Consider the following 14324-nt stretch of genomic DNA (forward strand, 5'->3'; position numbering starts at 1 on the left):
TCACTCAGCTCGCTATCCTATCCTATACCTAGATAGGTAGGTAAACCTGTTATTAAATCAAAATACTATGAAATATCATTAGTGTATATATTAAATAACATGCATGCATAGGCCTTAGTAGAGAATAATACACGTTTCTTGCTACTCGGAACAATCGATATGAAGCAGCACGTGGAGAGGAGAGGAGAGGGAATAAAGCTGAGATTAATGGCAAGAAGAAAAGAGGTAGAGGTGGATACGGATATCTTTACCTATCTACTAACTATCAACTATTAACAAGTGAAAAATCAATAACGCTCGAGCTTGCCACAGTGTGTATTATTCTTCATTCGTAACCAAGCATACTATACTAGTAGCATAGCTCCGAGATCCAAAGTCATCAATCCCATACTTCATACTTCATGACCTCGTTGTCAACATAAGAAGCCGTGCTTATTCCATCACCTCAACCCTCGTGACTCGTCAGACACCAGTTACCTAGAACAGCGCCAACATTTCAATACTCAACGACCTTCAACGCATGCACCAACTCCGCCGGCAACTCCTCCTTGCTCACTATCCCCAACGCAACCACGTCGCCCCAGAAAAACAACGCGCGCTCATGCGCATAAAGTAGGTAATCAAACGAATCATCCTCCCCTTCCGCTTCCCCCTCAGCTTCGCCCTCTTTAGCCGTCTCCCCGTTTAGCAGCGCCTCGGCTTTGATTCCTTCCGAGCCTTTCTGCAAGCCTCCATTCTCATCCACATCCACATTCAAATCAACTTGTTCTCCCGATTTCTGTTCCGGTTCCTCGACTACTCCTTCACCACTTGCGGTGTCTGTGTCCGCGCAAGGACAATCAGCAGGTAATTCCGCCTGTACGATCCCCCACGCAACCCATTGCGCACTATTCGCCACCCTCCAAATACGAGTTTCCTCCATCAGCAACAGCACTTCTTGTTCAACCTCTGCCTCGCGCCTCCGTTCTTCTTCTGCGAAATATGCGTGTTCGTCTGCCCTCAATATGCTTTTTTGTGGGGCGTGATCTTGGATTACGTTGAGGTTGAGGGAAGACGTACTCGCGCCACCGCCGCCAGGTGCGCGGGAATCAAGCAAAAACTCGTTTACGCCGCCGCGCATCCCTGATGTGGTAGGGGTGGGAGTTGATGCGATGGAGGAGGAACTGTCCATGGGCTGCATTTTTGGCGTTCGGGCATTGAACTGCGGACGGTGGTTTACATAGTTCTTGATGAAGAGTTTTTGCTGCTCGACTGTGGGGTACGTGGAGGCATGGCAGGCTTCTGGGAAAGTCGCGGACGTGTAGTTATAGCACCATTCCGTGAAGTGATTTGCGAATTCGAGGCCGGGGGTGTTGGCAGAGGCGTACTCAAAATCGATGACGATGAGTTGCTTGTGGTGGTTTTGAGGGAGGAGGAGGGGAGATGGTGGGGGCCGGGGTTTGGAGGATTGTGGTGGCGTGGGTGGGATTAGGCGGAGGATATTGCCGTATTGTGTCTATTAATGAATGTTAGTTTGATGGCTAGGGAAAGGAGGGAGAATGGGGACATACATCGTTATGAGCAAACACGAGTCTTTTCTCCACACCACCCCTCATCTTATAATACTCCCCCAACCACTTCCGATACCTATCCACAGCCCCCTTGAAAACTTTCCACTCGACTCCACACACCAATCCCCTCTCGCGCCAACTCTCTCCCTTGCCTTTCCGCTGACCCAAAATCTCTCCATCTAGATAAGTAATCACTTCTTCGCAACGGTCAACCCACTTATCCCAATTCCGCAACACAAAAGGACCTTCTTCCCGCTCGCGATCAAGTAGATCAACACCCTCATGAAGTTCGCGCATCCGTTTCGCAATCTGTTTCATCGTATCCTCGACCCTCAAATCCTCTGCCTTGAGCGTCTGCGCGTTGAAAAACTCCTCAAAGCGTCCATTTCTAAACGTGCCTAACAATCTTGGCCCAATCTTCTTCCTCGCCAGCCGTCTCAAGATCCCTAGCTCGTTCTCCCTGTCAATAAGGTGCTCCACTTGCGGGCCGTAGATGCGGAGGAGTAGTTTCGGGGGTTGTTTCTGGGAGGGGGTCTTTGGGTCTGAAGGGAGTTCCTTGGGGGGTGAGACGACGTAGACGGCATTCGTGAGAGCACCGCTCAATCTCTCGACTTCAATTTCGCCACCTCGTTCAAGTGGTACTCTCTTCCAACCCTTGAGCCGGAGTGTATGAGCCAACCGGACAATCTCCGACTTGAACTGCAACCAAGCCTTCTTCTCCTTCTCCACACGCCTGCTGGTACTCATCGTAACAGTGTTATCCGAAGACTCCATAACCGCTGCTCCCCCTGTAAATGACATGGTTTTAGAATTATCGAGCACGACGTCGCAGGACGGAACAACGATATCACCATCCTGGTACTCTGTATCTGAACTTGCGAATCCGCCGTGCTTTCCCCGCGCAGAAGAATGCCGTCGTCGGTGTAAACCGTGTCTCCTGGGGGAATCGAGCGGGTTCTCTATGCCGAATGCAGACATATTATCCTCTATAATCCTCTGTAGCTTCTCCAGCGAGATAGCACTCGAGTCCGAACTTACGGACGCAGTGCGCGGTCTCTGCTGTTCAGTGCCTTCATCTCTATTCTTCCCTCCTCTCTTTTTCGATCGTCTGGCAGCCCTCTTGGCTTTCTCTGCTTGTAGCCATTCCGCGACCTGGGTAAGCAGTTTCTCATGGTGGTGTTTCTCATGTCGGGGTTTCCCATGCTCGTGTCCAGATTTCCCTTGCTCGAGATTGCTTGTCTCGCTATCCTCCACACTACTCTGGCTCACCAACGACAATCTCGAAGAAGAGTTGGCCTGCAAGCCAGGCCTTCCACTCAAGCGTCTCGTGGCCACGCCTGCGCTATGTTGGCGATGTCTCGGATAGGTTTCGTAAAGTGGTTCTGGAAGGGCTGAGTGTTCTGGCTCTGGCTCTGGCTCTGGTTCTGCAATTGAAACGACTGTTTTGATCTGAATTAGCAATCTAATCTGCTGGAGGTGCAATTCGTGTAAATGTTACCCACCCTTGGGACCAGTCCTCGGACTCAAAGGTTCCTGTTCGTCGCTCGGCTTGAGAGCAGGACGCAGAGGCATATTCGAGCTTGTGGAGCCATTTTCCGAGAATGTCGGGGTCGGAGTCATTATTGACTGCAAGACGGACGCTGATGCGTCTTTCTCTTTGCTGTTATTAAAACCCCTCCCTCGTGCGTTTTCGTATCAGCCCAAGTTCCAGCCCCGCCAAACAAATAATATGTCGGTAATGGCACTAGTAATCTTGGAGGTGGCGATTCTCAGAACATAGAGGTAGAAAATCAATATTATCAAGGTTGAAGATGCCTACGGAGTAGGTGTGAGATGTTATCTCTATCTCTGCCTTGACCCGTATCAATTCTGTTAAACAGTAGATTGCCCAGTACAGTAGCGTCACCGTCCAAGGCGGTCAGTGCAGGTGTCAAAAGTTTGAAAACGGACAGGGTATAGCTATGACGGAGTAGAGTGGCTGTGCAACCAATCAGAAGCTGCGAAACACATGTGATTGAGGGGCAAGTGGGATATACAAACAAAACCCCAAGTGAGGATTATACAACTATTTAGAAAGTCATAAGAAACACTTATTCCGTTCTCATATATCTTCGCATTGCTGTACTGTACTGTACTATCTATCAACGGCAGTCAGTACCTAACCAACGCAGCCACCATCATGCCTGACCTTACTCCATTCCACTCCACGGCACTGCACCCCACTCCCTTCCCCCATTCCATCTCGCCATCTCTTTTTAATCATGAAAGACGTAAGCGTAAACGTTATGTATCGGTATCGTTCATCAGAGTACGAGGAAGCACAGCTCCCTCCACCCTCCTATGCGCGCACAAATGAAAACAAACGAAAACTTGTATGGTATATCATAACACGCCGCCGCCACACCACCCCATTCAACTAGTCCACCAAAAAGCCTTCTATCTAAGCAGAACTATCTGCAGGACTAACACTATTCAGCGGCGCCGCGTGAAGCGCAGGCTTGACAGCCTCGCCCAACAGCCCCTTTTTCTTCCGATCCAACGCGTTCTTCACCCACGCCGCAACTTCTTCGTCTTCCGTCCCACTGTGGCCAACGTTTGATGCACCTGCAGCGTTACCGCCGGCTTCGGCTTCTTCTTCATCGGCTTCAGTTATGGTAGGGGGTTTTGAGAGTCCGGCAAGCCAGGCGTGTTGGAGAAGCATGCCGTAGGATGGTCGAGCCTTGGGGATTTTGTTGAGACAGCCACGTACAAAGTCACGGGCTAGGTCGGAGTAGCCTTCTGCTGGGAGATCTGGAGGTTCGCCATCGACAATGGCCTGGTTTTGTTAGTAAGGTAATTTGTAAACTGGGGGGAAGCTTACGCTTAGCTGAGAGAAGATGTTGTTGTATGTCTCTGGAGGATATGGATATCTGCCCATCGCGCATTCGATAATGCTCAAACCCAGAGACCAGATATCAGATTGCACGCTGTATGTTCCACCACCTGAATTTGCCCCCGCCTGTGACATGCCGCCACCAGAAATACGCTCAGGTGCCATGTATGACTGACACCCAATGTTCGTCTTGGCAATACTCGCAACCAAGTTTCCAGACACGCCAAAATCGCAGATCTTGACTTGTCCACGGGTGTTGACCAGGATATTCGTAGGTTTAACATCTCTGTGAATAATATTATGGTCATCCTTTAATGTTTTCAGGCCTTGCGTAGTAGCGTATGTGACTTTTCGCAAAACGTTCTCCGGCATGCCGTCAGCATAGAGCTTGTCGATCGATCCACCATCCATATACTCGATGCATATGTAAACAGCCCCTTCTTGAAAGAAGGCACCATAGAAGTCGATAATGTAAGGACTTAAGCATCGGTGCAAGATATCAAGTTCCATGATGATAGCAGCGAACTTTGCTTCGTCAAGCTCCAAACGTAGCTCCTTCATAGCCATAATAATACCTGATGTATTGCCTGTTGCTGGTAAATCTATCTTGTCTTCCTTCTCGGCGGACGGGGTGTCTGGTAAGGATGAAGGAAATCGCGTTGCAATCCCCGCGAGACCTAAGCCTGGTCTGCGATTCCGTGGTCGTGAATGTCGAACTTTATAAACAGTGCCATAATTGCCCTTTCCTAATTCTTCCAACGTATCAACCTCATCCAAGGATATGCTAAAGCTATTGCCACTCGCGAAATCGATTCCTGACCCATGGATCGTAGCCTTGCCAGCAAACTTCAAGGTGCCGGCCTTCGTATCAACGAAGTTCGAGAATTTGCTGAACATCGATCCTGATTGCGAATCTTGTGGGGTATTGCCATTGGCACCATCCGGTGTGCCATTCACTGGACTGCTACCGGGTAACCCTCCTGGCAACTTCATGCCTCTGCGCGCACTCAAACCCTTTGCGGGCATTTTCGGAACTGCCGGAGCCGAGGCGAAGTTATGGGCAACTGGGCGAATATTCGTAGGCAATTGCAAATTGGCTGGTAGACCTCCTATAGCGCCACCCATTGGGGACGCAAAGTCTGAGGCAGTTGGTGTAGAGCCTGTGGATACAGTTGTGGGTATCTGTGGGCGGCCCGGAGGTGCGCCTTGCCTCGACAGATGAAATGCCTTCATTCTCGCCTCCATGCTTGGTGGTAGGTTGCCGCCGGAAACAGAAGGGGCAGGCGGCATCGGTCTGCGGGCGTTTTGTAACACCCCAAGAGGCGTTGAAGAAGTGCTCATGGGGGCGAGGTTTAAGGGGTCAGAGACGGTTCGAAGAGAGGGCACTCGTTGGGTATTTGAAGACATGGGGCCAGCGCTCCCTGCGGGGTGTGTTTCTGCGGGGGAGGGATAAGGAGGGCTCGTGGATAGGGGTTCTTCTTGGGCGGTCGACCCGCTGGCTTGCGGGGTAGCCATGGCTGGATGGATAGTCTATCTTTGTGCGCGGAGCATGAGCGGTCGATGAGCGATTTTCTTAGTATCCGTAAATTTAATGTCCCTGAGTGACTGAACAATTGATGGTGAGCGTGAGTTGCCGTCGCAGACGGAGTCCAGCAAAAGAAACATACCAAGAGGAGGTTAGGATATCAGATGCCGTAGCGTCCGGTATTGTTTCTGCCGACGGTCTTGAGGAGCGCCAAGACAACCTTGTGGAGGTGCGGAGTTGTAGGACGTAGGTTGGATGGATGGTAAGATTGTCTTGGGTATGGAGGCGGAGTAGAGATGTTTGGGGCCCGGAGAGACAGATCGGGTTGGGTTGGGTTGAGTTGAGTTGAGTTGAGTTGTGTTGGGTTGGGTAGTCTGAGAGTCGCGAAGGTGCTAAGAAAATAAAGTCCCAAGGTATTATAGGTCGTGGCGGAGGGTCTACAAGTAGTCTAGACCCAATAGCTTAATTGATGGAGGATTGGAGTTGAGGTGCGGCTTTAAAGGATGGATAAGCTCGAATCGAGCGGGCAGTAGAGTAGGCAGTAGAGTAGGTAGTAGCAGGGTAGGTGTGGTGTGGTATGGTGTGGTGTTTGGTAAAAGTTGCCTGGCCTGGTTTTGGAGGTCCAGCTGTTTGTTGGTGGGATGAATGTCACTAACTGACTCGAGCAGATGATGCATACAATGACACAACAACATAGAATAATACAATAAATACACTTACCCAAGTAAAGTCAAGTCAAGCAAATATGGAGGCATTTTATTTATCTAAAAATTTGTTTATATATTTTAACTTAACTCTACACAAGCATGTCGCAAGACAGACACGGCATGGGCGACGAGGCACGATGACGTTGGTCTTAAAGAACATCTGGACGGTGGACGGGAAAGTGGCTTGAAAGTGCCTTTCCCGCTACTGTGATTGGCTGATCACCGCCCCGATCTAAATCACGTTTCAAAGATTCAAGCCACAATCGACGTTTAAGTGAGTTTCACTGGGCATTTGCAAATTTTCAAATTTTCACCTGTCAACCTCTCTTGCAGATAATCACTGATCATACTAATGCAATGCACGGTTTCCTTGGTTGAGATGCACCATGGATCAAGTTCCCTCTATTATAAGATCAAACGTTATTATATCATAGAGCATTATTATATAATTACCATTATATCATTCCCATTATATCATTCCCATTATATAATTACCATTGTATCATTACCATTATATCATTACCATTATATCATTCCCATTGGATCAGATCAGATCAGATCAGATCAAATCAGATGTATTTATCTATCTATCGTGATAACGCCGCCCTGTCGATCACTTCATGCCCGGCTTAAGATGCCACTGCGGAAGTTCCCAAGGTCCAGATTCTTGGCACAAATAAATATCTGGGGAACTTTCCTATCGGGCCTACGCTACTTGTCCCCTCGCGACTTTCTTCTATTTTAGGGCCCGTTGTTGGAAAGGACAGGACAGGCCTTCTCCACGGCCAACCCTTCCCCACCAAGTTACGGTACTTGGCGAGAATTCTCTCTTTTGACATGGTAGCAACACGTGAGCTAAGACGTCGACTTTCAAACCGTATAAACTCTCACTGGTCAACTTTCACTGGTGGACTCTCTCTAATGAGCTCTCACTGCTGATTTCTCACTGCTGTACTCTCACTTGTCTCCTATATACTCACGTGACATCTCTGCTTTGCTTCGTTTCACCTTGTTGTCGTCCTTGTAAACTCTCTTCATCTTCTCTTTCTCCCCCCGACCTGCAATATCATAACACACCCACAGGCCTCGTTAACTCCCGCAATGCCCCTATATCTCTTACAAAAGAGCTCAATAGCTCTATAGATCTGAATTCTAAATAGTTCCAAACGGAGCGAATTTTTCTGTCAGACGCGTTTGGCAATTACTTCGTAAGACATCGGGAGGAAGAATGGGTTGTTTACTTCGTAGTCGAAACAACGAGCGTACTCCACAAAGTTGCTCACAGCATGTAGAAATTCATTTGCATCGTTTCATTCATTGTTCAAGTCCCGAATACAACCCTGAGTCCAACATCCCAGCATCATCATACCCCCCGAAATCAAAGTAATCGAGTTGCCCCATGTCCTCCCAAGCAGCCCACTCAAGATATTCATTAGCCACTGGCCTATCCTCTGCCATATCCCCCACAATACTCAACCCCGTCTCCAAACTCTGCATATTCCTCCCCATCTTCGCTTTTGCACCCTGCACAAGCGCATGAGCGGTCCGGAGCGCCTCATTCGAGATATGCGAATCATAGACCGCAACCGTGTCCTTGAGCCTTTCCAGCGCATTGGGTATCATAGCCAGACTTTCAGAGCTTGTGATGGAGAGAAGTACACAGACGCAATGAAAGGGCGTTCCGATAATATTCCACCAACAACACCTCGTTGTTCGGAGGAATTTGACTCCATTCAACGCAACCCTTATTACCTCCAGCAGCGCACCAGTCTGTGAGGATGAGAGAGCGAGGTTCGCAGAGCGGAACATACGGTAGATACAGAAACATACATCTGCTTTCAGCAGATCATGAAAAGGGGAATCAACAGGTAATGCAACAGCTAAGTTCAGTGCCGAATATAAATCCGACACCGTGCCGTTGGAACTAGGGACAGATTTCATGATGGCGATCGTCTGCGCCGTGAGATCACCAGCCTTTGGCAGCAGCGGCGTACAATCCACGTGGTCAAGCTGGATCCGCGTCCTTCCATACTCCGAAGCAAGAAACTGATTCAGCGCCATCGCGACCCAGAACTTTCGTCTCCTGAGATCCTCCTCCAGTGGAGTGGTCTCTCGGGGCGGATTCTGCGTCTTGCGGAGATTCCGAATATCGCGATGCAAGCCAAGCACTTCAGCGACATGCACGGCTGTACAGGACGCCATCCAGGACAGATGCGGACGTGTTGTACAGCGGAGATATATAGCACGTAAAATCCACGCGCTGACGTGCTTGACGGACAAGAAGCACGGGGGATGAGCTGTGCTTAAATCGAGTAAAATCCTGCCGTGCTCTACGATCTCCGCTTCAACGGGCGAGCCAGCTGCGCCCGAGAAATAGGATCCCAGTGCGACGACACCACAGATCAGCCCTTCGAAATCAGTCCCATGTTTATTCGACGAGGCCCAGAACTCCACACAACGGCCCACGAATGATTCCTCCTGACTAAGGATCCCAAAATAAACATGCACTTCCTTGAAATACTTTTCCGCATAGACTTTCATTTGCTCTAGGCTAATGATATCACAAATTGTTTTTTCAGGGAGACGGAACTGCTCTGGGCGCGAGCCAGGGTTCCAAGCAAAAGCTTGAAGACGAGGAGGTTCTGCCACCCCAAGGGATACTCCCAACTTTGCCGGGAAGGCAATTGCGCTTGAGGAGCTGGTGAAGCGTGTTTTGATGGATTGGTAAAGTAAGGCGCCATTTGCGTCTGCAGCTGGAACGCGGCTTTCTGCAGCCAGATAGGGAGCGTCCTCTCTTTGAAGTGGGGGTGCCTCGGTAGCATTAGAGGACATGGTGATTTCGTTACTATCTGGCGTAGGTATAAAAGCAGTTGTTACTGAGGAGCCTGGAGGCTTAGGTGATGCTGCTGGACCTTGACGCTCAGCGTATATACATTTGTAGCCGTAGCCGGTACAAGCTGCGCATGGCTCATCGCCGTCGCATTTGATCTTGCGTTTCCGACATGGCGCGCAAGCTCTTCGGCTTCGCTGACGAACTTTGATGTGAGAAGATGATGGGCTGTGTCGTATTGGAGGCATGTAGTTCTAGATGGCTGGTCGCGATATTCAGAAAGTGTCACATCTTGATTGACATTGATTGTTCTTTCTTGAGGTTGGAAATCAGCTCACACGAGCTGGAGCACGTGCTTGAGAAAACTTTACTGTCCCACGGCATTTCTATTTCACAATGTCAAGAGAGCTCTCAAGTTGCTGAAGGGTCGAGGTATGCAGATGATTATTATATGTTTCAGGATCAAGATAATCAAGCATTTCAATCCATGGAGAAATGGGGTTTAGTTCGCGTGTCTGAACGACCAGATTTGTCAACAGTCAAGGACATATCATAAATTTCACAGAAGAATAGAACACCAGGGGATCATTTCATTCGTCTCTCATCATCCTCCACGTCTACCCTTAGCCCCTACACTCCCCTAATATCAGACAAGGTCCATCCCATCCATGTATCACTTGACACATATCCAGAAGCCAACCCGTCATTATACTCTCTTCATCACCATCCATCCCTCGAATCCGCATTTACTCCTTCTAATACCACAACGGACCCATACGGTCGAACGTTTGCGGTGTGTACAGAATATCTTTCCTTCCTGGCAACCTCATTTATTGAGAATTGCTCGCTTGCTCAAAAAAGCTGGGACGAATTACAAGGCTTTTAATTCCCAGTAGTATATCGTCTCCCTAGATCCGTGGTGAGGATTCTCAGTCTTTATCGAATAATGGTGTTGGTCGTAAATGAAACATGGCGCGTGGTGTAAACTGGGGTATTGGCGCGGTGTGAAAAAGGGGTCTTCGAAGGGGGCTTTTGTACAAGGTGTTGTTTGTGCTGTGCTGTGTTGTGTTGTGCTGTAATGATGCAAAACAGGTGTCGAGTATCGTTTCGATTCGCAGTCGACTTCGCCGGAATCCGATCTCGTGGGTTAGTGGAATAGAAAATGAAAGGCATTGGATTCCCGTCAGCTCTATGTGAAAACGCCGGGGATAAGACATTAAGAGGGGTTTGGACGTAGGATAGTAAGTTGGCCGATCATGTTTGTTGAATACCGGTCGAACCACCAATTTGACGCTTGACTTGCTCACGAGCCCATCGAGCTGTGTCAATTGTTCGAGGCTGGAAATCACGATTTGATCTCGTGTCCTTGATCATAGCGGTCAACCATTCGGCGCGGTAGTAGGATGCGAATTCGCCTGTAGGGAAGGCTTCGGCCAGATCACTGTGATTGTTAGCAAAAGACTACAAAAGACATCAATAGGAAGACCTTACCCAATGACACCCATTGAGGCTCGCATGAGAGCGTCACTCTTGTTCTGGTCAAGCCAGACAATGTTGAGAAGATGGAAGATGGACTCTACGTATGGATGTAGCAGAGCAGCTGTAAAATGATTAGCAATGATCATTTTAGCGTCTGCAAATCACCTACTCTTGTCGCCGGCCTTCATAGCACCAATGATTCCACCCCAGGCATCCATGATACCCTCACGCAGTGAGATTACGTAGTCGTACATCTCATACGATCCATCTGCAGCGGCTTGAACACCAGCAGCCTGCTGGAGGACTTGGGCAACAACCGAAAGATAGGTCTCAAAGTGACCACCAATAGCTCCAGCAATATCCCCAAAGCATTGGAGGATCGCGGGCTTGAATTGATTGGCTAGCGCCGTACTCTGTGATTTGGAGAATGAGCGAGGTCTCAGGATAGGACTTATACGGGATTTGACAGGAAGGCTGAAGGGAAAATGAAAAGGGGGTATAGGAAAAATATTCATCATGGAATTCCGCGCGTGACGTACCCTAAGATTGTTAAGTAAATAGTTCATAAATGTATCGCAATATGGTTGGCAAAGAGGTCCCATTGACCGTGTAATGTCACTGACAAGACCGATGGCCATTGAGCACAAAGCTGGCTCCTCCTGGTTGCCAAGAGCATTATAGAGGAACGGCGAGAATGCCTCCATGTACTGGGAGAAAGCTTCCTCAAGGGCGCTAGCCAAGCTGCTGACAGTAGCGAAAACTGCATCTGGAACACTAGATTTGGGACCTGCGGTGTTAAGGATCTGCAATAGGACAGTCATGATGCGGTTAGCTTGAGGTGTAATTTCTTTCTCCAGGCGCTGAATGATTGCCAGCAGAACGCTACACAGACTAGTTTGCATCTCCTCGAGGGTGATCTTGTCCTCCACACTGACAACTTGAGACTGAAGGGGGATGGTCTCTTCAAGACGCTTGATAATGACGTCTGATAGAGAAGCAACGGAGGGCAAGCTGTCATTGGCGGCGTTTTGAACAAATGTATTCAGAACTTCATACGCAGCAGTTCGCAGTTGGTTATCCGCATCAGTTCGCTCGGTGACTTGGAGAAGGCGAGCTATGCTCTCATTGAAATGTGGGGTCAGAGCATTTTCTTGGCAACCAATGTCGCCTGAGAAGCGCTCAGCAAGGTTCATCAAAGCCCAACAGCAAGAGCCCGCCATCTTGGGGCTGCTGACTAGACCCTCGAAAAGGGAAGCAATGAGCTTGGGAAGGTGGAGCGTTGGGTCGATGGCTTCCGAGCAAGCCTCAGTGATACGGCCAAGAGCGTAAGCTGTAGAATCTTTGACGTGGATCACGTCGTCGTCCATCATGTTGATGATGACTGGAAGAGCTTGCTTGACAATAGGTTCGATGGTCTTGTCATCGGGACCCTCCATGATAGCTCCAAAGGCAGAGACTGCGGCATCTCGGTGGTGCCAGTCCTCAGACCGCAAGTTGGCTTCAACGAACGTCAAGACTGGTTGAATAACAGCACCAGCGACAGCTTGAGCGTAAAGCTGAAGACATTGGTAAGCTGCGCGAGAAATGTTGTACTCGTCATCAGCCGCATCCTCGTCTTGCTTTGTCAAGAGCATCAGAAGAACCGGGACAACTTCATTAGTCGCAACAGCACAGAAATGGAAGATAGGCCGCATTTGGTCAGTTCTCTCAACCTTTCGTTTGTTAGCCGCAATCACTAAGATAGAATTCCACAAACTTACCTGCGAATTATCATCCTCAATAGCGATTTCCTCCTCGCAAACTGTGCTCCAGAACTCAACAGCAAGCTTCGCAACGTCTTCCTCCTCGCTCTTCATGCCCATAATAGTAAGTCCAAACAGAGCCTTCTCCATGTAGAAGCGCATCAGATCGTAGTACAAGGACATAATCCTGTTCAAACAACCAAAAGCACCCTGCTGTATTCGGGAATCCGGAGCTTGTGTGGCCTCACAGATAACCTGCATGATGTAGTTTCGCTCCCCCTCATTCTTAAAATTGCTGTCCACGAACTCCAGAGAATCTCCAAGAGCGTAAATGGCCGCCAAACGGACCTCGGGATTGGTCTCCTCCTTCCGAGCACCTTGTACAACCGCAGTCAAGATAGCATTTGAGTGCTGAACAAGACTGGCCCTCAACTCTGTATCTTGCGACTCGCAGATAAATCCAATAGTCGTCAAAGAAGCTTGCTTCAAATGATCACCACCTTCGCCAACATTTCGGACCAAGCTTGCCATCAACTCCGGCCATTGATCGCGCGGGAGCTCAATAGCAGCTATCGAGGCTGTGACTTGCGCTGCTGCTTGACCAGCTTGTGAATTGCTTGAGGAAAGAGCTTGTAGAGTAAGATCTTTGACCTGTTTCTTGGTATCGACGTCGAGCTTGACCCATTTCTCCTGCAGCTCATGTAATCGACCATATTCGCGCGCGGTGAAGGCGTTCTTCAGCGCAATACCGGCGGCCTGTCGAACTGGTCCTTGGGCATCTTCGTTGGCGAGCTCGCGAACAAGAGTGACAAGGTATCCGGCCTAGGTTGGGGCTGTTAGCAGGTGAGGCAGAGATGCGGTCAGAGAACAGGAAACGTACAAAGCTGGTCTCGGCGGCTTGTGTGAGTTGTTGTTCGGCTGCTTGACGGGTCGCAGCATCTAAGAGGTGTTAGCAGTCATAATCTAAGCGCCTCAATACTGTCTGGAGCGCGGGGACCGACCTGGTGAAAAGGTGTTTAAGAGCACCGAATTGACATCCATCTTCGCGAATCACAGCCGGCGCGCTGTGTGTCCAGTGCGTGTATTAAGGTCGTTTGACGAGTTTCTAGGAGCCCAAATTTGTAACTTGGCAGAGCAAGTGTGATGTCTCTTCGAGATGAGACTTTGGTGATGTGGAAGGGAGAGGAGGGAAGCAGAAGTTGAAGTTTGAAGATGGGCTTTCAGAAGCGAAATTCCGCGTGCTGGTCAAGTGCGGTAGGCAGGCTGCAAGGCTGTGTGTGGTGCGTGCAGCTATCGAAACCCGCAAGTAAATAAGATCTGGTTGCCTTTGAAATTTTCGAAAGACGAAAGAGGGTATTGAATCAGTAACGCAAGTGAAGCCTTTGATATGTTATTTTTCAAACGGATTGCGGATCAAATCTGTTGTATTTCTTCTCATATTCGACAGTCGCTCAATGCGCTAACCACGAAGGGAATTTAGCGGTCAATAGTTCCATCACGTGATATATCTATGACCCTTGCAAAGAGTGAATAAGGGGCTTGGTTTTCACTGCTATGCCAGGGGATGAGATGAGCAGAGGTGAGGTGGACTGAGAGTTATGGCAAACGTTCAATTTATT

General features: G+C 49.1%; 4 protein-coding genes across 4 annotated transcripts; all 4 read right to left on the reverse strand.

Annotated features, from left to right (window-relative positions):
• Window positions 1-496: 496 nt before the first annotated feature.
• Window positions 497-3170, reverse strand: CKI1 (Choline kinase; the record flags this gene model as incomplete). The annotated part of the gene is made up of 3 exons (XM_031148784.1): window positions 497-1495; window positions 1551-2989; window positions 3053-3170. The coding sequence occupies 3 exons, from the start codon at window positions 3168-3170 to the stop codon at window positions 497-499; spliced, it is 2556 nt and encodes an 851-aa protein (XP_031005798.1).
• An 820-nt stretch (window positions 3171-3990) lies between these two features.
• On the reverse strand, window positions 3991-5937 carry wis1_0 (Protein kinase; the record flags this gene model as incomplete). Its single annotated transcript, XM_031148785.1, has 2 exons — window positions 3991-4365; window positions 4411-5937. 2 exons carry the CDS (start codon window positions 5935-5937, stop codon window positions 3991-3993), a joined length of 1902 nt encoding a protein of 633 aa, XP_031005799.1.
• Window positions 5938-7968: 2031 nt separating this feature from the next.
• RDR1_0 (Protein RDR1) lies at window positions 7969-9732 on the reverse strand (the record flags this gene model as incomplete). Its single annotated transcript, XM_031148786.1, has 1 exon — window positions 7969-9732. The coding sequence occupies one exon, from the start codon at window positions 9730-9732 to the stop codon at window positions 7969-7971; it is 1764 nt and encodes a 587-aa protein (XP_031005793.1).
• A 1006-nt stretch (window positions 9733-10738) lies between these two features.
• kap95 (Importin subunit beta-1) lies at window positions 10739-13746 on the reverse strand (the record flags this gene model as incomplete). Its single annotated transcript, XM_031148787.1, has 7 exons — window positions 10739-10925; window positions 10976-11084; window positions 11133-11376; window positions 11503-12675; window positions 12724-13527; window positions 13586-13644; window positions 13707-13746. 7 exons carry the CDS (start codon window positions 13744-13746, stop codon window positions 10739-10741), a joined length of 2616 nt encoding a protein of 871 aa, XP_031005794.1.
• Window positions 13747-14324: the final 578 nt, after the last annotated feature.

The sequence above is a fragment of the Lachnellula hyalina genome (assembly GCF_007821495.1).
Source record: "Lachnellula hyalina strain CBS 185.66 chromosome Unknown contig00057, whole genome shotgun sequence".
In the NCBI taxonomy this organism is placed as follows: Eukaryota; Fungi; Ascomycota; class Leotiomycetes; order Helotiales; family Lachnaceae; genus Lachnellula; species Lachnellula hyalina.